General features: G+C 53.9%; 1 protein-coding gene across 2 annotated transcripts in view; it reads right to left on the reverse strand.

Moving 5' to 3' along the window:
- The window catches only part of VPS13D (vacuolar protein sorting 13 homolog D), a 372,238-nt gene that overhangs the window by 55,486 nt on the left and 301,752 nt on the right, over nucleotides 1–15,000 (reverse strand). For both annotated transcript variants that reach the window (XM_069948224.1, XM_069948223.1), the window contains 2 exons: nucleotides 14,059–14,193; nucleotides 7,549–7,716 (listed from right to left, as the gene is read on the reverse strand). In XM_069948224.1, the coding sequence (XP_069804325.1) occupies nucleotides 7,549–7,716; nucleotides 14,059–14,193 (303 nt within the window). The remainder of the gene's footprint in view (nucleotides 1–7,548; nucleotides 7,717–14,058; nucleotides 14,194–15,000) is intronic.

Raw genomic sequence — 15,000 nt, forward strand, 5'->3', positions numbered from 1 at the left:
ATCTGACCTCTGGCCCCAGCTTATACCATCTCTATCCATGGCTCCTGGCACTCGGCCTAAGCGGCCAGGTCCCCATACACATTAAAAACACGGACAGATGATGTTCTTGGAGAGTTAAACCACAGCATTTTCTGCCCTAATTCTAACCAACCCTTAAAGGGGTATACCCAGCAGATGCCCCCTGCACAGCAGAGATCCCCAGGCCCTGGTGGATAGCTACCCACTGGTGGGGTGGGACCCCTGGATGGAGGACCACCGGGATATAGCAGACCCCTCATCCAGGCCCCAATGCGTCTGGATGCGAGGAAAATCCTCTCATGGAATGAAGAAACTTCCAAACATTCGCCAGGAGCTCTCGGTGACCTCTGCCTGACCTCTGGACTCTCAGCCGAGGTGCAGGCAAACAATTAGCCGATAATACGTCCCCTGTAATCAGAGCAATAATTGGTGCTAACGGGATTAGCAGGGCCGGGGCAGGGAGACCGCGTGATGTCTACAGAGTGTGTACACAGGTGTAATGAGTCAGGCCCCCCCGGCCATTCCAGCAGCTTCCACCAGGTGTAATGAGTCAGGCTCTCCGCGCTCTCCGTTTCCTTTGTAAATTCCAGTTTGAAAATCCATCTAATCTGGGTGAGAAGTCCCGATGAAAGGGGAAAAAACCGAAGAGAAGTGCTGGGGTCGGAGGTCGCACACAAAAGCTGGAGTATATGAAGTCACTTCCATCCAGGCGGAGGCCGGATAAGACGCTCAGCAGAACGGAGGCCGGATAAGACGCTCAGCAGAGCGGAGGCCGGATAAGACGCTCAGCAGAGCGGAGGCCGGATAAGACGCTCAGCAGAGCGGAGGCCGGATAAGACGCTCAGCAGAGCGGAGGCCGGATAAGACGCTCAGCAGAACGGAGGGCGGATAAGACGCTCAGCAGAATGGAGGCCGGATAAGACGCTCAGCAGAACGGAGGGCGGATAAGACGCTCAGCAGAATGGAGGCCGGATAAGACGCTCAGCAGAATGGAAGCCGGATAAGACGCTCAGCAGAATGGAGGCCAGATTAAGACGCTCAGCAGAATGGAGGCCAGATTAAGACGCTCAGCAGAATGGAGGCCGGATTAAGACGCTCAGCAGAATGGAGGCCGGATAAGACGCTCAGCAGAATGGAGGCCGGATAAGACGCTCAGCAGAATGGAGGCCGGATTAAGACGCTCAGCAGAATGGAGGCCGGATAAGACGCTCAGCAGAATGGAGGCCGGATAAGACGCTCAGCAGAATGGAGGCCGAATAAGACGCTCAGCAGAATGGAGGCCGGATAAGACGCTCAGCAGAATGGAGGCCGGATAAGACGCTCAGCAGAATGGAGGCCGGATAAGACGCTCAGCAGAGCGGAGGCCGGATAAGACGCTCAGCAGAGCGGAGGCCGGATAAGACACTCAGCAGAGCGGAGGCCGGATAAGACACTCAGCAGAACGGAGGCCGGATAAGACGCTCAGCAGAATGGAGATCAGCAGCAGATACGAGGGCACATGACCTATATACACACACACACACATATATAGTATAATATACCACCGGCACCAGGGAGGGCGCAGGATTATTACAACCTGCTACTAAGGTCCCTGCAGGCAACGCGGCCTGTGGTCTCATCTTCCGGCTCTCCCTGGACATTCAGTGTGGCTTGTGACATTAATCGCATTTGAAGGGGTTCTCCAGGATTAGAAATAACACCGCTAATTTACTGCAAAAACAGCGCCACCCCTGTCCTTAGGTTGTGTGTGGTATTATAACAACAATATAGCCGATTCAGAAGACTTCGGATTGGTGGCGGGCTAAGTAGTGAGACCCCAACTCATCACTAAAAGGAAGGAGGTGTTGTGCAAGGTTTCTCGTAGTGCACGCTCGCTCTGTACCGCCATTGTCTTGGATGATTGGTGACCTCTGTCCTGCTCGGCGTCCTGTATGATCGGTGACCTCTGTCCTGCTCGGCGTCCTGTATGATCGGTGACCTCTGTCCTGCTCCTCGTCTTGGATGATCGGTGACCTCTGTCCCGCTCCTCGTCTTGGATGATCGGTGACCTCTGTCCCGCTCCTCGTCTTGGATGATCGGTGACCTCTGTCCCGCTCCTCGTCTTGGATGATCGGTGACCTCTGTCCCGCTCCTCGTCTTGGATGATCGGTGACCTCTGTCCTGCTCCTCGTCTTGGATGATCGGTGACCTCTGTCCTGCTCCTCGTCTTGGATGATCGGTGACCTCTGTCCCGCTCCTCGTCTTGGATGATCGGTGACCTCTGTCCCGCTCCTCGTCTTGGATGATCGGTGACCTCTGTCCTGCTCCTCGTCTTGGATGATCGGCGACCTCTGTCCGTTCACAGAACGATGTAAACCGAGAGCGGATGATTATTGGGAGGATAAAAAACGCACAATTCTGACCAAAACCTAAAAAAAGCCTAAGGGTCCTATTACACTGAGCGATTTTTAATGATTAACGACTAACAATCGCAAACAAGATTGTTTATCATTAACCTGAAATCGGTCACCATATTACACAGAACGATAATCGTTAGTTACGATCGTTACTACAATCATTATTGCGATCGTTACTATAATCGTTTATTCCTTCTGATCCCAGAAAAACAATGAACAATGAGCAATTACACTCAACGATTAGTGAACTTGAGATGCGGAACTTGAGCGAACCAACGTGGAATTACAGCGAACGATTAGCGATAATTTTAGGATCAGATCTAAATAAACGATCAACGACATACCAACGATTTTTCGATCTTTGCCTGCAATTACACAGAACGATTATCGTTTAAATTCGAACGATTTAACAATTTTTGCACGATAATCGTCCCGTGTAATAGGGACCTAAGCCTGTGTGCAGAGGGGAGCGCTGTTACCTCGATGTTATCAGCCACCATTATAAGGGACATCCTATTGCTTATCCTGTAGAGGTCCCCCTGCCGGGCTTATCTCTGACCCCCGGAGCAGCGCTCTCAGCAGGTGCCTGCTGGCAATGGTTTAGTCTTACAGGCTGAATAGTCCTCCCGGCAGGCGCTGCTCACACACAAGGCAGTCAAAAGTCCAAAGCCTGAACTTGGAATGACCCCAAGTGTAGAGTCACGGCGGGTTCACCCAGAGGGCAACGGCTTTATTAAACACAACTAATACTCCCAGCAGATAACACGAGAACCAGACACGTTAACCCCTGCTTCTCCAGAGCCGTCCCCAGCTGTATCCCCCTATATACAGCCGTCCTTAGCCCCTATCCCCCTATATACAGCAGTCCCCAGCCCGTATCCCCTATATACAGCCGTCCCCAGCCCGTATCCCCCTATATACAGCCGTCCCCAGCTGTATCCCCCTATATACAGCCGTCCCCAGCTGTATCCCCCTATATACAGCCGTCCTTAGCCCCTATCCCCCTATATACAGCAGTCCCCAGCCCGTATCCCCTATATACAGCCGTCCCCAGCCCGTATCCCCCTATATACAGCCGTCCCCAGCCCGTATCCCCCCTATATACAGCCGTCCCCAGCCCGTATCCCCCCTATATACAGCCGTCCCCAGCCCGTATCCCCCTAAATACAGGCGTCCCCAGCCCGTATCCCCTATATACAGATGTCCCCAGCCCGTATCCCCTATATACACCCGTCCCCAGCCCGTATCCCCCTATATACAGCCGTCCCCAGCCCGTATCCCCTATATACAGCCGTCCTTAGCCCGTATCCCCCTATATACAGCCGTCCCCAGCTGTATCCCCCTATATACAGCCGTCCCCAGCCCCTATCCCCCTATATACAGCCGTCCCCAGCCCGTATCCCCCTATATACAGCCGTCCCCAGCCCGTATCCCCCTATATACAGCCGCCCTTAGCTCGTATCCCCCTAAATACAGCCGTCCCCAGCCCGTATCCCCCTATATACAGCCGCCCTTAGCCCGTATCCCCCTATATACAGCCGTCCTTAGCCCGTATCCCCCTATATACAGCCGTCCTTAGCCCGTATCCCCCTATATAAAGAAGTCCCCAGCCCGTATCCCCCTATATACAGCCGTCCCCAGCCCGTATCCCCTATATACAGCCGTCCTTAGCCCGTATCCCCCTATATACAGCCGTCCCCAGCCCATATCCCCTATATACAGCCGTCCCCAGCCCGTATCCCCCTATATACAGCCGTCCCCAGCCCATATCCCCCCTATATACAGCCGTCCCCAGCCCGTATCCCCCCATATACAGCCGTCCCCAGCCCGTATCCCCCTATATACAGCTGTCCCCAGCTCGTATCCCCCCCTATATACAGCCGTCCCCAGCTGTATCCCCCTATATACACCCGTCCCCAGCCCGTATCCCCCTATATACAGCCGTCCTTAGCCCGTATCCCCCTATATACAGCCGTCCCCAGCCCGTATCCCCCTATATACAGCTGTCCTTAGCCCGTATCCCCTATATACAGCCGTCTCCAGCCCGTATCCCAATAAGCCCATATCCCCCTATATACAGGCGTCCCCAGCCTGTATCTTTTAAATACAGCCGTCCTTAGCCCGTATCCCCCTATATACAGCCGTCCCTAGCCCGTATCCCCTATATACAGCCGTCCCCAGCCCGTATCCCCTATATACAGCCGTCCCCAGCCCGTATCCCCTATATACAGCAGTCCCCAGTCTGTATCCCCTATATACAGCCGTCCTTAGCCCGTATTCCCCTATATACAGCCGTCCCCAGCCCGTATCCCCTATATACGGCCGTCCCCAGCCCGTATCCCCCTATATACGGCCGTCCCCAGCCCGTATCCCCTATATACGGTCGTCCCCAGCCCGTATCCCCCTATATACAGCCGTCCCCAGCCCGTATCCACCTATATACAGCCGTCCCTAGCCCGTATCCCCTATATACAGCCGTCCCCAGCCCGTATCCCCTATATACAGCAGTCCCCAGTCTGTATCCCCTATATACAGCAGTCCCCAGCCCGTATCCCAATAAGCCCATATCCCCCTATATACAGGCGTCCCCAGCCTGTATCCCCTTATATACAGCCGTCCTTAGCCCGTATCCCCCTATATACAGCCGTCCTTAGCCCGTATCCCCCTATATACAGCCGTCCCCAGCCCGTATCCCCTATATACAGCCGTCCCCAGCCCGTATCCCCCTATATACAGAAGTCCCCAGCCCGTTTCCCCCCCTATTTACAGCCGTCCCCAGCCCGTATCCCCCTATATACAGCCGCCCCTAGCCCGTATCCCCCTATATACAGCCGTCCCCAGCCTGTATCCCCCTATATACAGCCGTCCCCAGCTGTATCCCCCTATATACAGCCGTCCCTAGCCCGTATCCCCTATATACAGCCGTCTCCAGCCCGTATCCCAATAAGCCCATATCCCCCTATATACAGGCGTCCCCAGCCTGTATCCTTTAAATACAGCCGTCCTTAGCCGGTATCCACCTATATACAGCCGTCCCCAGCCCGTATCCCCTATATACAGCCGTCCCCAGCCCGTATCCCCTATATACAGCCGTCTCCAGCCCGTATCCCCCTATATACAGCCGTCCTTAGCCCGTATCCCCCTATATACAGCCGTCCCCAGCCCGTATCCCCCCCCTATATACAGCCGTCCCCAGCCAGTATCCCCCCCTATATACAGCCATCCCCAGCCCGTATCCCCATATACAGCCGTCCCCAGCCCGTATCCCCCTATATACACCCGTCCCCAGCTTGTATCCCAATATATACAGCCGTCCCCAGCCCGTATCCACCTATATACAGCCGTCCCCAGCTCGTATCCCCCCCTATATACAGCCGTCCCCAGCTGTATCCCCTATATACAATAATCTGCAAAGACATAAGCAAAGTGTATACATAACAGGTGCAACCGCGACACTGCTGTACTCCCCAGCGGACACATCTAATTGCCCTCCAGCTATATTATACCCCCAATACAAATCTGATGCCCCCCAGCTGGATTATACCCCCAATACAAATCTGATTGCCCCCCTTTTTTATACCCTCACCATACAGCTCTGACTGCCCCCCATTACACTCCCTAATACAGATCTGCAGAGACCCCACACACTGACCAGCGACAGCGCCCACACACTGACCAGCGACAGCGCCCACACACTGACCAGCGACAGCGCCCACACACTGACCAGCGACAGCGCCCACACACTGACCAGCGACAGCGCCCACACACTGACCAGCGACAGCGCCCACACACTGACCAGCGACAGCGCCCACACACTGACCAGCGACAGCGCCCACACACTGACCAGCGACAGCGCCCACACACTGACCAGCGACAGCGCCCACACACTGACCAGCGACAGCGCCCACACACTGACCAGCGACAGCGCCCACACACTGACCAGCGACAGCGCCCACACACTGACCAGCGACAGCGCCCACACACTGACCAGCGACAGCGCCCACACACTGACCAGCGACAGCGCCCACACACTGACCAGCGACAGCGACCACTGCAGGCACGTTGGCTTCTACAGGAAAGCAGCCATTACTTATAGAGGACTCTCTATGGTTGTCAGATGTCAGTCAGGTCTCTACAAGACACCAGGAAAGGTCAATCATTCGCTTCCCTATTGGCTGAATTGCGGTAAAGGTCTCTTCCTATCTGTGGGGATGGGGAGCTCTGGGCAGGCGCACAGGCCGCTTACCATTTCCCTTACAGTGACCACCTGGGTGTGGGGCGTGCTGTCACCTAAGTGTAGGGCGTGCTGTCACCTGGGTGTGGGGCGTGCTGTCACTTGGGTGTGGGGCGTGTTGTCACCTGGGTGTGGAGCGTGCTGTCACCTCCTTGCTGTGTAGGGCGTGCTGTCACCTCCTCGGTGTGTAGGGCGTGCTGTCACCTGGGTGTGGGGCGTGCCGTCACCTGGGTGTGGGGCATGCCGTCACTTGGGTGTGGGGCATGCTGTCACCTCCTCGGGGTGTGGGGCGTGCCGTCACCTGGGTGTGGGGCGTGCCGTCACCTGGGTGTGGGGCGTGCCGTCACCTGGGTGTGGGGCGTGCCGTCACCTGGGTGTGGGGCATGCTGTCACCTCCTCGGTGTGTGGGGCGTGCCGTCACCTGGATGTGGGGCGTGCCGTCTCCTGGGTGTGGGGCGCGCTGTCACCTCCTCGGTGTGTAGGGCGTGCTGTCATCTGGGTGTGGGGCGTGCCGTCACCTGGGTGTGGGGCATGCTGTCACCTCCTCGGTGTGTAGGGCGTGCTGTCATCTGGGTGTGGGGCGTGCCGTCACCTGGATGTGGGGCGTGCCGTCTCCTGGGTGTGGGGCGCGCTGTCACCTCCTCGGTGTGTAGGGCGTGCTGTCATCTGGGTGTGGGGCGTGCCGTCACCTGGATGTGGGGCGTGCCGTCTCCTGGGTGTGGGGCGCGCTGTCACCTCCTCGGTGTGTAGGGCGTGCTGTCATCTGGGTGTGGGGCGTGCCGTCACCTGGGTGTGGGGCATGCTGTCACCTCCTCGGTGTGTGGGTCGTGCCGTCAACTGGGTGTGGGGCGCGCTGTCACCTCCTTGCTGTGTTGGCGTGCAGTCATCGGACACACTTACCTTTGCCGCAGAGTTGGAGACGCCATGAGTGACGTTCCGGATTAGGCCGCCCACGTTCCCGTACTTGATAAGACCGGACACTCCCTCGGACACATCGTTCAGCAGACCCATCGGATTCCCCAGGAAATCTACAGAACCCAAAATCTTTGCTGCTTGACTGAGTAATTCCTAGGAGAGAGGGAGGCGGGTGAGAACTGCGGGGGGCGCCATCACATGGCAAGTATACACCATATACACAGCCAGTATACACCATATACACAGCCAGTACACACCATATACAGAGAGAGTACACACCATATACAGAGAGAGTATACACCATATACACAGCCAGTATACACCATATACACAGCCAGTACACACCATATACAGAGAGAGTATACACCATATACAGAGAGAGTACACACCATATACACAGCCAGTATACACCATATACACAGCCAGTATACACCATATACAGAGAGAGTATACACCATATACAGAGAGAGTATACACCATATACACAGCCAGTATACACCATATACACAGCCAGTACACACCATATACAGAGAGAGTATACACCATATACAGAGAGGGTACACACCATATACACAGCCAGTATACACCATATACACAGCCAGTATACACCATATACAGAGAGAGTATACACCATATACAGAGAGAGTACACACCATATACACAGCCAGTATACACCATATACACAGCCAGTACACACCATATACAGAGAGAGTATACACCATATACAGAGAGAGTACACACCATATACAGAGAGAGTATACACCATATACACAGCCAGTATACACCATATACAGAGAGAGTACACACCATATACAGAGAGAGTATACACCATATACACAGCCAGTATACACCATATACACAGCCAGTATACACCATATACAGAGAGAGTATACACCATATACAGAGAGAGTACACACCATATACAGAGAGAGTATACACCATATACAGAGAGAGTACACACCATATACAGAGAGAGTATACACCATATACACAGCCAGTATGCACCATATACACAGCCAGTATACACCATATACACAGCCAGTATACACCATATACAGAGAGAGTACACACCATATACAGAGAGAGTATACACCATATACATAGCCAGTATACACCATATACACAGCCAGTACACACCATATACAGAGAGAGTATACACCATATACAGAGAGAGTACACACCATATACAGAGAGAGTACACACCATATACAGAGAGAGTATACACCATATACAGAGAGAGTACACACCATATACAGAGAGAGTATACACCATATACAGAGAGAGTATACACCATATACAGAGAGAGTATGGACCATATACAGAGAGAGTATGCACCATATACAGAGAGAGTACACACCATATACAGAGAGAGTATGCACCATATACACAGCCAGTATACACCATATACAGAGAGAGTATACACCATATACAGAGAGAGTACACACCATATACAGAGAGAGTATACACCATATACAGAGAGAGTACACACCATATACAGAGAGAGTATACACCATATACAGAGAGAGTATACACCATATACAGAGAGAGTATGGACCATATACAGAGAGAGTATGCACCATATACAGAGAGAGTACACACCATATACAGAGAGAGTATGCACCATATACACAGCCAGTATACACCATATACAGAGAGAGTATACACCATATACACAGCCAGTATGCACCATATACACAGCCAGTATACACCATATACAGAGAGAGTACACACCATATACAGAGAGAGTATACACCATATACACAGCCAGTATACACCATATACACAGCCAGTATACACCATATACACAGCCAGTACACACCATATACAGAGAGAGTATACACCATATACAGAGAGAGTATACACCATATACAGAGAGAGTATACACCATATACAGAGAGAGTATGCACCATATACACAGCCAGTATACACCATATACACAGCCAGTATACACCATATACACAGCCAGTATACACCGTATACAGAGAGAGTATACACCATATACAGAGAGAGTATACACCATATACACAGCCAGTACACACCATATACAGAGAGAGTATACACCATATACAGAGAGAGTATACACCATATACAGAGAGAGTACACACCATATACAGAGAGAGTATACACCATATACAGAGAGAGTACACACCATATACAGAGAGAGTATACACCATATACAGAGAGAGTACACACCATATACAGAGAGAGTATACACCATATACAGAGAGAGTATACACCATATACAGAGAGAGTATACACCATATACAGAGAGAGTACACACCATATACACAGCCAGTATACACCACATAGATCCATAGAAAGGGGGGCAGATTGATAGGGTCCAGGAGGGGGGACAGATTGATAGGGTCCAGGGGGGGGGGGGACAGATTGATAGGGTCCAGGGGGGGGGGGGGGGGGACAGATTGATAGGGTCCAGGGGGGGGCAGATTGATAGGGTCCAGGGGGGGCCAGATTGATAGGGTCCAGGGGGGGCCAGATTGATAGGGTCCAGGGGGGGGGCAGATTAATAGGGTCCAGGGGGGGGCAGATTGATAGGGTCCAGGGGGGGGGGGCAGATTGATAGGGTCCACGGGGGGGGGGGACAGATTGATAGGGTCCAGGGGGGGGGGGCAGATTGATAGGGTCCAGGGGGGGGGCAGATTGATAGGGTCCAGGGGGGGGGGGGCAGATTGATAGGGTCCAGGGGGGGGGACAGATTGATAGGGTCCAGGGGGGGGGGGGACAGATTGATAGGGTCCAGGGGGGGGGGACAGATTGATAGGGTCCAGGGGGGGGGGGCAGATTGATAGGGTCCAGGGGGGGGGGGCAGATTGATAGGGTCCAGGGGGGGGGGGCAGATTGATAGGGTCCAGGGGGGGGGCAGATTGATAGGGTCCAGGGGGGGGGGGGGCAGATTAATAGGGTCCAGGGGGGGGGGCAGATTAATAGGGTCCAGGGGGGGGGCAGATTGATAGGGTCCAGGGGGGGGGGCAGATTGATAGGGTCCAAGGGGGGGGGGGACAGATTGATAGGGTCCAGGGGGGGGGGACAGATTGATAGGGTCCAGGGGGGGGGCATATACACAGCCAGTATACACCATATACAGAGAAAGTACACACCATATACACAGCCAGTATACACCATATACAGAGAGAGTATACACCATATACAGAGAGAGTATACACCATATACACAGCCAGTATACACCATATACACAGCCAGTATACACCATATACACAGCCAGTATACACCATATACAGAGAGTATACACCATATACAGAGAGTATACACCATATACAGAGAGAGTACACACCATATACACAGCCAGTATACACCATATACACAGCCAGTACACACCATATACAGAGAGAGTATACACCATATACAGAGAGAGTATACACCATATACAGAGAGAGTATACACCATATACAGAGAGAGTATACACCATATACAGAGAGAGTATACACCATATACAGAGAGAGTACACACCATATACAGAGAGAGTACACACCATATACAGAGAGAGTACACACCATATACAGAGAGAGTATACACCATATACACAGCCAGTATACACCATATACAGAGAGAGTACACACCATATACAGAGAGAGTATACACCATATACAGAGAGAGTACACACCATATACAGAGAGAGTACACACCATATACAGAGAGAGTATACACCATATACACAGCCAGTATACACCATATACACAGCCAGTATACACCATATACACAGCCAGTATACACCATATACAGAGAGAGTACACACCATATACACAGCCAGTATACACCATATACAGAGAGAGTACACACCATATACAGAGAGAGTATACACCATATACACAGCCAGTATACACCATATACACAGCCAGTATACACCATATACAGAGAGAGTATACACCATATACAGAGAGAGTACACACCATATACAGAGAGTACACACCATATACAGAGAGAGTACACACCATATACAGAGAGAGTACACACCATATACAGAGAGAGTACACACCATATACAGAGAGAGTACACACCATATACAGAGAGAGTATACACCATATACAGAGAGAGTATACACCATATACAGAGAGAGTATACACCATATACAGAGAGAGTACACACCATATACAGAGAGAGTATACACCATATACAGAGAGAGTATACACCATATACAGAGAGAGTATACACCATATACAGAGAGAGTATGCACCATTTACACAGCCAGTATACACCATATACACAGCCAGTATACACCATATACAGAGAGAGTATACACCATATACAGAGAGAGTACACACCATATACAGAGAGAGTATACACCATATACAGAGAGAGTACACACCATATACAGAGAGAGTACACACCATATACACAGCCAGTATACACCACATAGATCCATAGAAAGGGGGGCAGATTGATAGGGTCCAGGAGGGGGGACAGATTGATAGGGTCCAGGGGGGGGGGACAGATTGATAGGGTCCAGGGGGGGGGACAGATTGATAGGGTCCAGGGGGGGGGACAGATTGATAGGGTCCAGGGGGGGGGGAGACAGATTGATAGGGTCCAGGGGGGGGGGCAGATTGATAGGGTCCAGGGGGGGGCAGATTGATAGGGTCCAGGGGAGGGGGACAGATTGATAGGGTCCAGGGGGGGGACAGATTGATAGGGTCCAGGGGGGGGGCCGATTGATAGGGTCCAGGGGGGGGGACAGATTGATAGGGTCCAGGGGGGGGGAGACAGATTGATAGGGTCCAGGGGGGGCAGATTGATAGGGTCCAGGGGGGGGCAGATTGATAGGGTCCAGGGGAGGGGGACAGATTGATAGGGTCCAGGGGGGGGGACAGATTGATAGGTCCAGGGGGGGGGGGGACAGATTGATAGGGTCCAGGGGGGGGGGACAGATTGATAGGGTCCAGGGGGGGGGGACAGATTGATAGGGTCCAGGGGGGGGGGGCAGATTGATAGGGTCCAGGGGGGGGGCAGATTGATAGGGTACAGGGGGGGGGGCAGATTAATAGGGTCCAGGGGGGGGGGCAGATTGATAGGGTCCAGGGGGGGGGGCAGATTGATAGGGTCCAGGGGGGGGGGGGACAGATTGATAGGGTCCAGGGGGGGGGGGGACAGATTGATAGGGTCCAGGGGGGGGGCAGATTGATAGGGTCCAGGGGGGGGGGGGGGGGGGGACAGATTGATAGGGTCCAGGGGGGGGGACAGATTGATAGGGTCCAGGGGGGGGGGACAGATTGATAGGGTCCAGGGGGGGGGGACAGATTGATAGGGTCCAGGGGGGGGGCAGATGATAGGGTCCAGGGGGGGGGCAGATTGATAGGGTCCAGGGGGGGGGGCAGATTGATAGGGTCCAGGGGGGGGGGGCAGATTAATAGGGTCCAGGGGGGGGGGCAGATTAATAGGGTCCAGGGGGGGGGGGCAGATTGATAGGGTCCAGGGGGGGGGGGGCAGATTGATAGGGTCCAGGGGGGGGGACAGATTGATAGGGTCCAGGGGGGGGGCAGATTGATAGGGTCCAGGGGGGGGGGGACAGATTGATAGGGTCCAGGGGGGGGGGGACAGATTAAGAGGGTCCAGGGGGGGGAAAGATTGATAGGGTCCAGGGGGGGGGGCAGATTGATAGGGTCCAGGGGGGGGGGGGGAAGATTGATAGGGTCCAGGGGGGGGGGGGGGAAGATTGTTAGGGTCCAGGGGGGGGGGCAGTTTGATAGGGTCCAGGGGGGGGGGCAGATTGATAGGGTCCAGGGGGGGGGGCAGATTGATAGGGTCCAGGGGGGGGGGGGCAGATTGATAGGGTCCAGGGGGGGGGGGCAGATTGATAGGGTCCAGGGGGGGGCAGATTGATAGGGTCCAGGGGGGGAGCAGATTGATAGGGTCCAGGGGGGGGGGTCCAGGGGGGGGGGCAGATTGATAGGGTCCAGGGGGGGGGGGAAGATTGATAGGGTCCAGGGGGGAGGGGGGAGATTGATAGGGTCCAGGGGGGGGGCAGATTGATAGGGTGCAGGGGGGGGGCAGATTGATAGGGTCCAGGGGGGGGGGGCAGATTGATAGGGTCCGGGGGGGGGGGCAGATTGATAGGGTCCGGGGGGGGGCAGATTGATAGGGTCCAGGGGGGGGGGGGGGGCAGATTGATAGGGTCCAGGGAAGGGGGCAGATTGATAGGGTCCAGGGGGGGGGGGGCAGATTGATAGGGTCCAGGGGGGGGGGGGCAGATTGATAGGGTCCAGGGAAGGGGACAGATTGATAGGGTCCAGGGGGGGGGACAGATTGATAGGGTCCAGATTGATAGGTCACAGGGGGGGGGGGGGGACAGATTGATAGGGTCCGGGGGGGGGCAGATTGATAGGGTCCAGGGGGGGCAGGGGGGGTGGGGCAGATTGATAGGGTCCAGGGGGGGGGGGACAGATTGATAGGGTCCAGGGGGGGGGGGGCCCTGATTGGCCCAGTCTATGGACACTGTATATCCCAGCAGCCCCGGCTCACCTCCTGGAAGTGTTTCAGAACGTCATTGATGATGAATTCTCGGGATTCATAGGGATGAACTCTGGTGTAAGGATCCAGATCAATAACCGCGTCCTCAAACTTAATCAGAGGAAATCCCAGAGTGCTCTTCAACGCCTGAAGCCAAACAAGTAAGATGGACAGATCATAGTCACTGGGAGATATACCAGGAGGGGCAGTGAAGTGCCCCCCCTATATGTATAGTGCCCCCCTCCTATCTGTATAGTGCCCCCCTCCTATCTGTATAGTGCCCCCCTCCTATCAGTATAGTGCCCCCCTCCTATCTGTATAGTGCCCCCTCCCCTATCTGTATAGTGCCCCCCCCTATCTGTATAGTGCCCCCCTCCTATCTGTATAGTGCCCCCTCCTCTATCTGTATAGTGCCCCCCTCCTATCTGTATAGTGCCCCCCTCCTATCTGTATAGTGCCCCCCTCCTCTATCTGTATAGTGCCCCCCCTCCTCTATCTGTATAGTGCCCCCCTCCTATCTGTATAGTGCCCCCTCCTATCTGTATAGTGCCCCCCTCCTATCTGTATAGTGCCCCCCTCCTATCTGTATAGTGCCCCCTCCCCTATCTGTATAGTGCCGCCCCCCTCTATCTGTATAGTTGAGTGCCGCCCCCCTCTATCTGTATAGTTGAGTGCCGCCCCCCTCTATCTGTATAGTTGAGTGCTGCCCCCCTCTATCTGTATAGTTGAGTGCTGCCCCCCCTCTATCTGTATAGTTGAGTGCTGCCCCCCTCTATCTGTATAGATGACTGCCGCCCCCCTCTATCTGTATAGTTGAGTGCTGCCCCCTCTATCTGTATAGATGACTGCCGCCCCCCTCTATCTGTATAGATGACTGCCGCCCCCCTCTATCTGTATAGTTGAGTGCTGCCCCCTCTATCTTTATAGATGAGTGCTGCCCCCTCTATCTGTATA

This window comes from Dendropsophus ebraccatus, chromosome 12 (assembly GCF_027789765.1).
Source record: "Dendropsophus ebraccatus isolate aDenEbr1 chromosome 12, aDenEbr1.pat, whole genome shotgun sequence".
Classification (NCBI taxonomy): Eukaryota; Metazoa; Chordata; class Amphibia; order Anura; family Hylidae; genus Dendropsophus; species Dendropsophus ebraccatus.